This window comes from Temnothorax americanus, unplaced genomic scaffold, assembly GCF_048541705.1.
Source record: "Temnothorax americanus isolate GAGA-0224 unplaced genomic scaffold, ASM4854170v1 Scaffold13, whole genome shotgun sequence".
NCBI lineage: Eukaryota > Metazoa > Arthropoda > Insecta > Hymenoptera > Formicidae > Temnothorax > Temnothorax americanus.
In genome coordinates, this window is record NW_027509264.1 from 180,201 (window position 1) to 193,443 (window position 13,243).

General features: G+C 39.3%; 1 protein-coding gene across 1 annotated transcript in view; it reads right to left on the bottom strand.

The window, feature by feature from the left end:
* LOC143894134 (icarapin-like) overlaps nt 1-13,243 on the bottom strand; it is a 28,545-nt gene that overhangs the window by 9,920 nt on the left and 5,382 nt on the right. The window contains exon 2 of the mRNA XM_077400229.1: nt 2,258-2,341. Coding sequence (XP_077256355.1) covers nt 2,258-2,341 — 84 coding nt within the window. The remainder of the gene's footprint in view (nt 1-2,257; nt 2,342-13,243) is intronic.

The following is a 13,243-nucleotide window of genomic DNA, read 5'->3' on the forward strand; positions in this document are numbered from 1 at the left end:
TCGATCGGCGGGGGGGGGGGAGACAACGTTCGAAGATAAAGTTTTTTCATGTAACATGCGTACATTTATCTTCTGCAAATTTCTTCGGCGCATATAACCGTATATAGGAATACGGAGACGTTACGTATCAGCGTCGGTTTGTATATATTTGTCTATTCTATATTTACTCTTCCGGAAGAGGAAGCAAGAGGAAGCGAGGCGAAACTTTACTGTTTTCTTTCCTAGATTCCAATCAGAAAGATCTTTTTTTTTATTATTTCGCCACTTACTCATCCTATATACAAGAATACTTACGACTCAAATTTTATTCTTAAATATATTCCAGCAGGATATTTTTATGCTTTCCCGACGATTATCTCGCCTTTAACGACGTCTATTTAAATCTGTTGGAATTTTGATGGCGCTGACCCCGGTCGAGCGCGGCGTAAATTTTTTACGAAAATCTGGCATACGATGCGCGCGCCCGCGCGCACGAATCACATTGATGCGGATCCAGTTTCGCATGCGGATTAATTCCCTTAAATGCGATCATCGATGGTAGCCAAATGGCGATACATTGTCGGAGTGAAGGCATGACCTACGGGCACGATATCGTTTCGCGATAGATCCAGAGCTCGAATTGTTGCGCAACGAGAGTGACGGGCGGCACGTACGCGTCCAAACACAAATAAGCGACTCATTACCCGTTATAGACATTATTACCGTGGTCTCGCACACACGCGTATACGCATATACATACACGTACACACATATACACGCAAGTCGTATGACCGGCGTACTTATCTCCCAGTCGAACTGGTTTACTGGGAGATTGTTGATCATCCTAGAACGCGGAAGAGCGGAAGTTGCCTTCCGTAAAGCAGCGATAATCTGCGGAATACGCGCATGGTGCAGTGCCGACTTAATGCACCGACAACGCGGATATTTGAAATTCTAATTATTATAATCTGTTTAGATAAGAAGGAGATACATATTTATGTTTTACAGAAAACGTATCTTGCTCGTAAAAAAAAACCTTGCCTCTTTTAACTTTTATTCAAACTACCTGTTTCTCAAAATGAAAGGTTCAAGCTTATTTTTAAAAAGTAACATATATCTTCATACGTCTAATGTAAATAAATTCTAATGTGTTCCACACGATGCGTGGTAATAAAGATATTTATGAAGATAAATATTGGATTTGCAAGCTGATTTTAGCTTTAAAATTTGTTTGTAACCTCAATATATTTATACTCGGATAAATATGTGCCGAGATCTGCTTCAAAGCAACAAACTATTATTGTGAAAGATATTTGCTCGGATATTTGTGTGTATGCATAAAATAATAAAATATTGCATTAATAATTAATATTGAAATATAAATGGCTGTTGAGAGAGATTATAGTCGGCCGTACGTGGACACCGGCTAAGCAAAACTCGTCCGAAGCGAACGACGGAACGCGCGGTAATTGGGTATACCGCATAAATAATACCAAATGTCCCTGTAGGCGTAGACTGACGGAAGTTACGCTCAGACAAACCGCGTGTAAGCGGGATATGAGGCTGACGCGCGCGATGCAATCGTGGATGCACGTTGCATTTCCGGCCGCCCGTACGATGCGTGCGCGATATTTGCGCACGCCTCTATGATCCACCTGTCACAGGCACACAAATTCGCACTCTCGCGTGTACCGCGCGTTCGCGAATCTCTGTGCCGGGGCGCGTAGACGTGCGGAGGCGCTAATGAAAATAACGGGATCGCGTTCGCGCCTGTATTTAACGTCTGATTTGATGCGGCCATAAAGTTCCTATTTTCAGCGCGTATTCAACGTCAAAAATACCACACTCATTTCGTATTTTCATTAAATACAGGCATTTGCATCGGATGAATAAAATCGATAGTTTACCGCGGATGTATATCTAGCGATGAAACACGCGATGAAAATGTGAACGAATGTGCGCGTACCGATAAAAATTAGTTCATATTATTTTGGAAAAATACCATAGATGACATGAAATTTTATTCTCCTCAGCTAATTACTATGATGCTTTTTTTCATTTTATTACAATTATTTCTTTCCTCGTTTTCTCTCTTTCTCTTTCATTCGAATATATACATGTTTCCTTATTTTTAACTTTTAACTATACATAGAAAACAAAGAGAAATAGTGAAATATTTAAAAAAGAGCAATAAGAGGAACAAATCCATATTGGAAATCAAAACTGTATATTATATAGACATAGATCTTCTCTCGAGATAATTGTAAATATTACGTACCAGAAAATAAATTCGGCATAGCGAAGTCGAAGGCCATAGTGTCAAAGTCATCTCTGTCCTCGTCAGACGAATCATATCCTATACCTGTAATAAAAATAGTCATTTTTAGTACGCGATGCACTTTGTACGATAAAACGTGCTTGCAAAATCTTAACATAAATCTTAAAATTGAAATACATCAAGTCTAGACGAATTATATTTATATTTTTCATCAGATTTTCCTTAAAGCAATGTATTTTAAATTCTTTTCTTTTCGTTCTCTTTTAAATATAATGATGCATATAAAGATTTTTATAGAAACATCGTAGCAGTAGCACCTGCTTATTAATGACAAAGTTAAATGGTTTTGCAGTTTTTTTTAGATACGTCAAAATTACATTTTCCCCAGCGTTTTCAACTACTTGATCGATAATGGGCTCTTACGAAGTCATGAGTAATTACGTTATTGATGTATATAATCGTCTATTTAATTATATACTATTATTCAATTATTATTATTTAATCAATTTTACTTTATATCTTATACATCTTTTTCGATGCATTTAAAAGTTAAAATACGTCATATCGATGTGATCGGACTTATTCTGCAATTTATTTAGGACGGCGCTATTTAAAACTTCCGTCTCACGTTCACCGCGTGGCAGTGCAGCGCGTTGCGACGATATACACACGGAAAAGTCATAATCGCCCGGGCAATTAGCCGCGAAATAACCATTAATTACATCATACATCATCCATATCCAGATAGAGGTGTGCTCGTGAAGGATTTCTAACGAATATTACCGACCGGTGTGGCCACGACACCTCAAATCCATGTGAATTTTTCTGCAAAACTGTCCGATGTAGTAATATTTAACTTTCGGTGACTAAAACGAAAGAACATGATAAAAATAATTTCACGAATTTTTGCAAATTTTTCCGTTGCTGCTGTCGTAATGAAACAAAAAATTTTCCATAAAGAATATACAAACTTTGATAAAAACAAAAGATTAATTTTAGGTTGTCGAAAAGATGAAAAGCAGTTCGTCACGTTGATATCAGATAATGTATACGTTAAAAGATCCGATAAAAGATATATTGAAAAATTAGGGGTAAAGGAGAAACGAGGACGAAAGTGTGAGGATGATGTGAGGATAAAGATGAGGATGTATGCCAACGATATGTTCACATCGCCGGCGTGATCGTGGCGTTTCCACCGATTATCCAATTCGGTCGTCGTCAATTCGCATTGACGGGCGGGAGTGTAGGTGTCAATTTCAGTCAATCTATTCCCCTTCTGCATGCAAGAAGCGGAGTAACGCGGCGGACCCGAGAAAATCCCGCGAGCGTGCGAGCTCACAACTGAAAAACGCGGCGGCGGAGATTGATATAGAGCAGCCCCGAAACGCCCCTGAAACGGGATTGCGTTAAAGGGCCGATCTTATCGAATCGTATTCGCGGAAAAATCGATTCACCGGCGTGATATTAATTCCCAGTGAAAACGGGGATACGTGTCACAAATTAAATTGTTAATTTCGCGGGCTTGATAAAACACGGGCCCGCGCTCCGTTATATCGATCGCTCGATAAAAGCACAAATTTTCATCGCGTAAGAGATTAATAATACGTTACGAATTTATGCGTCCACTATATGCATTACCGCGTTGATAAATAGTGACAATTAATTATTTACATTGCGAAATACAACGTGCGAAATATATGAATGTCTATCGGGCCCGTTGTGCTTTAATACTTAACCGATATATTGTTGATTATTGCGATGCTGCTATTTTTGCGCTTTAATTGAGAGAACGAAGGTATACGCTTTTACCTCAAAAATATAATCTGTGACAATTTTTTGCTAGATTGATTATATAACATTCGGTGCTTTCACGCGGCGCGCGCGCGCGTTAAGGAGCTACATTAGGATGAAGGGCAATATAAATATTCATATACAAATATACACGCTACAACGGAAGTAATTCTTTCTGTAAATAATTTTCAATTTATATACGCCTTATAAATTGCGTGGACTCCTTCGCGATTACCAGGCCGCCCTCTTCGCCGTGGTGGGTATTTCGCCAGTAAATCTAGTTGTCCGGCACCAATGTGCAAATTCTGCGTGATGGATGTAGGATAGCGCTTGAACGGCCTGCGGCACCGCGCGTCGCGCTCACGGGCGTTGTTCCCCTGAGAAATTTCCGCCGGATCGATCTATCGGGTCCGCTCGTTTTTTATACTTCCCACTTTTCTCCGCTCCCATGCACCCCGTCCGTCGTTTCTTCGAGTGACATTAGGCGGGCTTAATGCGGTACCGCGGTAAAAAGGGGGTAACGCGAATGCGGGGGGGGGAAGAAGGGGTACGTTGTGAGCGCGAGTCGCAGCGTCGCGGTGCGACCTGCCATTGACTGCAGGATGAAATAGAAGTTTCACCAGGAACGGATGGTGAACGCGTTTCGCGAACCAAGGCTGACAAATTTCCGAGAAACTTTTGGGACGTGCGGGAGAGAATATCAAGAAGACATTAAAGAAAACGTGATGTATCATCAACGAATATTTCCGGACAAAATTATTTTTTAAAAGATCCTATCCAGCGTTAAAATTATTTTTTAAAAGATCCTTTTACGAACAGATTCGCCCCTGAAGTTCGGCGTTTTTACAGCGTCCTCGAAAGCGGCTGGCAAAATTCCACTTCTTATGCGGGTGGACCACCACCCCACGTGTGTAGCTGTCAAAAACAGATATCCTCCGGCGGCGAAAAGAGCGACGAGTATCGTCAGATATTACCGGTATTCTCCTCGAATTATCGCACATGTGGATTCTATTAGGATCGCGAACTAATTTTACGAATGAATATAATCGAAGTTTGGTTCGCAATTTGCGTGATTATGAATTCTCATAGAACTGCGAGAGAAAACAGCAAAAATTAAGAATACAAACGCACATAAATTCTTTCTTATCGAGGTTGAAGACGATTTTCTAGTGCACAAATTTCATTTTTCTCTTTTTTTTTATTTTGCTTTTCCTAAGCCCTGCTCGATAGCAGTTTCGCGACCAACACTCAGCAACTTGCCGATTAATGAAGATTATACAAGATCAGGTATCGAGTTAGCGGCTCTTTTTGTTTCGTTTTTGAAAGTAATAAACTGTATTCCGAACAAGAATACACGACGATTAGAGATTTGGGATATGCAATCGTCGTGGGCCGGTCGGAATGCTTAATTAATTGGAATGCTTATCGATCGACCCAACGTGCAGCGGTTCGATATAAGGCAATTACAGTAATTGCGGTGAAGTATTAGTAGTTTTACGGGGAGTAAATATGTATACGTGTTATATTATACGCCGAATGCAGCTGATGCATACGCGCAATGGTATTCTTTATATTTTAATTAGCACTTAAAGTACGTCGAAAGTTCGTCTCGAAACTTCAGCGTACTTGGTACTTTGACAGCAGATACACTAATGGAAAGAGAACTTTCCCTTTCCGTCTCTTTCCGTTCGCGATATTCAAAACGCGTCATCTTACTGCATCGTTAAGAGTAAGCGTGGTTTGTTGAAGACGACCTGTATAGCGGTAGTTACCGAAGAAGATAATGAAGCCGTCAATCAAACGGAGTATTAATCCGATTCATCAAAATTGACGTGAATAGATGATGATTATTTCTATTGTTATTGCGAGCGTTCTCTCTCTCTCTCTCTCTCTCTCTCTCTCTCTCTCTCTCTCTCTCTCTCCCCTATTACGGATATTATCCGTTTTTAAACGCGTATATAGGAAAGTTTCGTAATAGGAGCTTGCGCGATAAAACCGCCATGAAAAATGCTATACCGACGACGACGATGCATCAAATTAACAGCTTAACGAGTTCGCTTCGAACGATAGTTACAAATACCTGTGGATTATAAGCGATTACGGAGAACGAGGAGCAATAAAATTTCGAATCATTTCGCGCAGATTCCGGGGAAATTGCCTTTGTTTACAGCGTAATATCATATTAATGGAGCGCTTAATTAGGGAAGTTCGAGTATTATGCTCGCGTTATTTATAAAACGGAGATATCACGCACCTATTTGCGCGAAGCTTCGGGCTCCTCGCCCTCGAACAGTGCAAATTTGTCCGGAGGGCAAAATATTTTACTTGGTTGTTTAAAGATATATTCTACACATTTCCCCTTCTGCTTCAAGATTATTTCGTTCAAACAAGTTCATTCGCAGTTAAAATCTGAAGAGAAAAATATCCGAAATTAGAATTCTATCTCATGTAATTGCACACGACTAAATAAATTATTTTCACCTTTCAGTATTAGATAAATTTTTTACCGTGTTTTCGTTAATCCAAATTTGTTTTACCTCTATATGAATTTACACCATCTTAAATTCGTTTCGCCGGCGGTGAAACAGTACGTGATTCTCTCGTGTTTTACGTCTCTTCCACCGATACACATTTTTTGAACGACAGGTTACGGGACAGGTACAGGGACCGGCCGCTCGATTGTCGGCGGACGAGCCTCGTAATTTATTTAGTCTGTTTACCGGAAGAGATGTAACTGCACGAAAAAATGCATGTCCCGTTGGAACGAGAAATTACAGGTCCGACACCGCCGCTACGCGACGTCTCGTAAAATATGCTTCCCTTTTCACTCTATCGCGCGACGCGTGTATTTTACCGCGAACCACCACCCGCCATCACGCGAGGACGGATAAATATTTGTCAAAGATATTACGATCGCGCGACGTTACACTTTTTAGAGCGCTCCTTAAGTCGTACGGTAACTACGGCCGACGTTTTATTAAAATTCCTTAAACTTTGCGTCAGCGACGCGAGACGCAGGCTCTTTTGCGTTTATTTAAATTTCCAAGAGGCTCTCAGGCTCACGGGTCGTATGTTTTTGCAGCAAAAATGATGAGTGAGAAGAAAGAGGCGGAAGAGGAGAGAACTCGTCGACGGTGTAATGTGTACACGTGAATTATGTAAGAAACAAGATGTCACCGCCGAGTCGAAAAATTATTTCCCAAATTATTTCGATCATCTAAATTCGTTATCCCGCGCTCTTTATACTCGGTTCATATATATTTTTTTATGCGGTAACAAAGCGCGCGGAATTTCAGTGATTTTCTTTAACGTGTTTTAATGTCTCGTCGAAGTTATTTCAAGCGACTTGATTGCGCTGAAAATGAGTCTGTCGACGCGAGAATATTTTCGATGCAAAGAGAAATGTGAAAAATCGATAGCAGACACGAACAGGTAAAAAGCCGAGAAAAAAGGTAATATCTCGCAGCTCGTGCATATCGCGAACTCGAGAAAAAACCGTTCACAATCTCCGAGGAAGCTGTCTCATTGCATCACCTATCGCTCGCTGTGACGTCTTCTAGTACGTATAACTGCAAGTGCATCCGGTCCCAGAAAGAGCTTTAGAAATTCTGTAGAGTCTTTTTGCTCTAACAGAATTTCAGCCATTCCATAAAATATTTGTCACGTTGTGCATTTATATAGATTAGTTCCAATTATTATGAAAGTTTATCTATATACAGCTAAATTAAATGAAAATTAAGAAACAACGAACTTGCTAATTGTTGCGATAAATTTCTAGCTTGGAAAAAGAAATTAGATTTTTTGTAAACTGCAATTTCTCAAGTAGTTATGTAATTTTTCTAATTGTTAATTGTATACAAAAAATGAATTAGATGAAAAAGAGATATGGTAATACGAATAAATTGAGAAAATCATGATAGGGCGAAGTAATTTCAAAAAGAAACTTTTGAGAGCTTAAAATTTAATTTTATTGTATAGACAGGAGTGTGAAATATGAAACACGCGCGCGCGCGTGGCGGGGTCCCCATATTATTTTCATGATCTTATTGTGAGAGCGATACGACGCGCCGGCTTTCGCTTATATCAAAGTTGCAGTTTCAACGGATGGGTTATGGCAAGGATAGACAGAGGCACCTACCAATCGAGGTGGATGAAACGGGAAGTGGTGTTGCTATATAGCGCAGAGCCCCGACATTATGAAACTTGGAATCGAAATAGCGCGTACCACACGAGTACGTACTCGATGTCAAAGGCGTAATAACTTGGAAGTACTTGCGCGCCGTGTGGTATGACTCGCTCGATGTGTAGAACGCACACGGCACACGCACGCACGTACGTATATATACACACACAAGCGCAAGCGAATTCGCGTGTGAATAACTCGCTCGTACATCATCCGCGCGTTCAAAGGAGTTATTGCACGCTGAGTGGAGGCAAATGCATCAGAGATTGACACGCGGCACCGTAATACGCACCCTGCGTACATGGGGTGGTTCGGTAGGTTCGATTTCACAGAAATTACGAATCGAGAATTTGAGAGTTTATCGCCTGTGCATTGAGCGCCGAGGATATACACTATACACGTGTGTGGAGTCTAAAGACGCCCAAGTCTCAACGTGACTTATAGGTGCCTTCAGTGCATTACGCACGTTAAGTAGAAATATTGCGTAACAGACTGTGCTCCCCAGGTGTGTTATAAATGACGTAATAATGAAGTCTTAAAATTATGACCGTATTCCAAGTCGCACACACACGTCTTCAATTGGACACGAGTTGACGCTATTTATAGTACTAGCACCTGTGAAATTGTTACAAATAGATTCTTCAGACTAAACATTTCCTTTTTTTAATATGTTAGTTGTGAAGATGGTTTTATGCGCGATAAAAATAAAATGTGTGTAAAGTAAAAAGTTATAATTCTGTGATGCAGTTTTAAAATATAGATTCATACATTAGAGTAGCGTAGAAATTGATCGCGGGATAGTAGGAAGTATTACTTATGCACATCGCGATAAATATAAGATCACGATAAAGCGAGTGATAAATAGACGCTCTTGCACGATGATTGGAAGCCGTCAGGTACTTCATACTGTTGTCTTATATCTCGTAATTTGTCATATCTTTTCTTGTACATCGATGAAACGTATTATTTGACAAATGCATAGTTCAACAGCTAGAATGCGTTGCAAAAATATTACTCCTAATCTAATAAGTAACGATTTGATTGTCACAAATAAAAAAGAAATTCTATGATATCTAGATCACAGACCTTATAGAGTTAGACGCGTTGAAACATCAGATTTCGTTCGCGAAACAAAAATGGAAATTCTCTCGTGTTCAAACGAATTGCTATACAAGGATAAAAGGCATTCCAGCACGGGATGCAGATGGTCCCGAATTTGCGCGCTATCCTGCATTATCGGAGACTACCGTGTTAATCCGATTCGCGTTAAGCCGGAAAGACTCCTTTTTTTTTTGCGAACAAAAATACGAGCGCTCGTGTGTCGCGCGCTTTTTCCGCACGATTTTATCGATCACACCACGGTGGTTTTCGGAAATGCGATGATCACGCAAAGCGAGGATTACCGACGCACGCGCGTGTACGCGTCGCTTCGCTTAAGTAAAGATCAATACGATGTCTCGACGATAAATTCCTTCACGTTCTTCAACGGTATTAAATACTTGAGACGCACGGATTATATACGCCTCGGCTCAGTGAAATGTTGCGTGAGCGGTTAAAAGGAGAGAAGAGCTCTATGAGATGTGACGTACTTAAGGATTTTGAGCGTGACATAAGATGCCGTCACGTATCTATCAAGACAATTAAAAAATAGACCCGATAAAGATACTACTAATGACGGAATATACATATATATTCCTTTTTTTTTGTAAATCAGATGCAAAAGGCAAATGTCTTTTTCCTCTGCAAGCATCGATAATAAATAAATATCCATTTGTAGATATCCTGATTTTATTTTAATAATTTCAAGTCAATCATTTTTAATACATCAAGTTAATATGCTTTAATAATTTTAAGTTAAAAATCAATTGAAAATAACATTTAAATTATTTAACATTATTTAGATACGAGAGAGATTAATGTTATGCTGTATGCACTTAAAATTCGCAAGATAACATGTGCAATTTTTTTCTTATCGCTCAGCTTAGAATTTACGCGAATAGATATGATGGGAAACAAACTGCAAACGATACGTATATATTCTTCTATTTCAGTTGACACGCATATCTCTCGTCTCCCTGTCAGGGAACAAAGACTTGATTATGGCTACATACTTTTTTTCTGAGAACCTTTAAACACACAATCAGCTTGTTGCTAATTAGTCACCGTTATACCTGCGCCGTTTCTATATGCAATATATATACTTATTATCACGAGACTGTCGAGGTCGCATGTACGGAAATATACAGAGAATCTTCATTTTTTCATGTCTACCAAATGCGTCATTTTTCGCGTAACTAATGTACGCGTAACATGATTCCAAGAGACATATATCAAAAAAAAAAAGAGAAAAAGAGAAAAAAGTTTCGTACTATCCCCGTTATCTTGCGTATCCCTACATTGAACCGGCAACTCCATTAATCTTCTTTTCTAGATGATTTATTTAACACCTTGTTTTCTCCTTCACAAAATATTAGTATATTGCTCTACTCCGAGATACGTTTATTTCCCGACCGATAATTATATGTACGCGAATAATTCCGCAATCGTGACTTATACGTATATCTTATTTTCAATCCTTACGCCACGAGTTGTCCCCTTTGCAATATTATTTCAAGGTACAGCCAAGACTGACGCGCGAAAACCTTTGCTTTTATAATTGTTGATTCCAAAAATCGACGAAAATCTATTTCTTGTGCCTATGTGGATCGAACCGTTTCATACCTCCTGAAACGGTAAGTCCTCCCGGCGAGGTCACGCTTGCCACTGCTGAAAATCAATGGTGCATTGACTTTTGCTCCCGACAGATTCGGCGAAACGCGAGATTGGATTTCAATTTGTTTCGGAGGAATATTCGTTATCCTCGTTATTAGACTTTCGGAAAGGCGGCGATTACGGCGGCGCGATATACGCGACAAAAAGCGATCGAGCGAGATGAGACGAGGGAAGCGCTAATGATTGGTTTCAAACGAATTTCCACCCGGCAGATCCGATTTCGATGTCCGTGCGCGATATGCACTCACCTATTCATAATTACTCTATCGTTCTCCCGCCGCCACCATCGCCAAGGGTCGCGGCAGTTTATGGCTTCGCGACTCGCGGGTAATTGGATTGTCTGCCGCCGACTGACCGAACGGCCATCCCATAATTCTTTACGTCAACAAGAATGGGCTACGGCATGGCACTGCGCGTTTTGTGCGCTGCACGTTTAGTGTTTGTCTTCTGTGATATTTCTCGATAAAAAGTATTTTTTTTATTTGTACTTGCATGAAAGCGCATTTGTATTGTTTTAGTGTCGCTTCATCGTTTAGACGCGATAACAGTTAATCAAGCCAATTTTATAAACTAAGTTGATTACTATGTAACGTCAAAAAAAACTTTCGAGAATAAAATACTAAAAAAAAATTTAGCCTTTAATATTGACTGATTTATAAAAATTTTCGTGACCTGGAAAGCTTGTGATATAAACTATGCAAATGTATTCGTACATTATAATAATTATTATGACCAGCAGTCGCAAATATGATAAAATGGCAAAGCTAAAGCTCGTAAATACGTGGCCATATAGTAGTTGCTGAACACAAAACTCGATTTTATCGTTTCGTGAAATATTGACGGCGAGCTCGTCCTTTTCGTAATCGCTTCCTAAAGCTGGCTGTATTTCCCTTTCTTGCTTCTCGCGAAAGCGTTAATACGGAAAGTTTCGCATGCACAAAGTTTTATTCGATTTTATTTAATTGAAGAGTTTTTACGTCTCGTTATAGTTTCGTTTGTCGTTATTTGGGTAACTTAAAAAACGTTCTTGACATTCATTTCATAAAATATTAGATAATTAGATCGTAAGAGTAGTCTGGGTCGAAATAGTTTTCGATTGTGCGATTATAGAAGGTTGGAAGAAAGCAGCAAAAATGCACGTTAAAAATTTCCTGGAATAACAAATCAGGCAAATGTAAATTTAATGCGCAGATACTGTCAACGTAATGCGTTCCTCTCATGACTTTTGTCTCTTGAACATTCTAAATGCGTATAGAATTATAAATTTACTACCTTAAAAAAATTTCGTAATATACTACTACTACAATAAAATTAAAAAAAAAATTATTTAAACCTATACGATAGCCAGATTCTCTAAAAGATTAAAGGATTAAAAATACTTCGCCCGCATAAATTTTGTAGACAAAGCGCAGCGTCGCGTTGAAGAGTAAGTCTTTCTCTTTAAAACAGCTTGCATTTTCCACTTGAATGCGCAATATGATTTGTTTGATTCGAGAACTACGCCCGAATAATGTTTTTATTATCTACCGCTTCATTGCTGCGCGTGTGCAGCAAATGGCGATAGGCAAATTACCTGCCAGTAAAGACTTTTATGCGTGATGTTTAACGGCGGCGTTTCTTTCACACATATGCACGATCGCGACGATACATGTTGCATTAAACGACGCCGTTAAATCACTATAACGGCCATGGCATCGCAAGTGTTCGTGCTTTTAAGCAAGGTCCAATGTCGATATTATACCTAGCACGATGTGAACGACCAATAAATATATGTAAATCAGCCTTGACACGCGAATAATTTATAAAATTATAAATTAACTCTTCTCACAATGCGTTTTATTATAAAATATTAATTATTTCTGTGACATCAGTGGCAGTACATTATTTACTTTCTGAAAATTAAAAAATTACTTGTAGACAATGTAGACATTTTCTCATTTTCGCTTTTGTTTCACAAATTACTTAATATAAATTGCAATTATGTATGTTCTAAATATTCCTCTTCTTCTTATTCTTGTGCCATATACGCTTAGCAACGTGTAGGCGATTAGTTGTCCGAAACTTAGGGAACGAGCAAAGGCTTAGATTACACAAGGCAATGTATGGTACCCTTGTATAAATGTTATTATAACAGCATGTTACTTACGCAAATTACACGCTGCGCATGGTAAAATGCATTGTCGGGACAAAAGTGCACGAGTTGAAGCTAAGGACGCGCTTTACTTTAATCCTGAAATGTA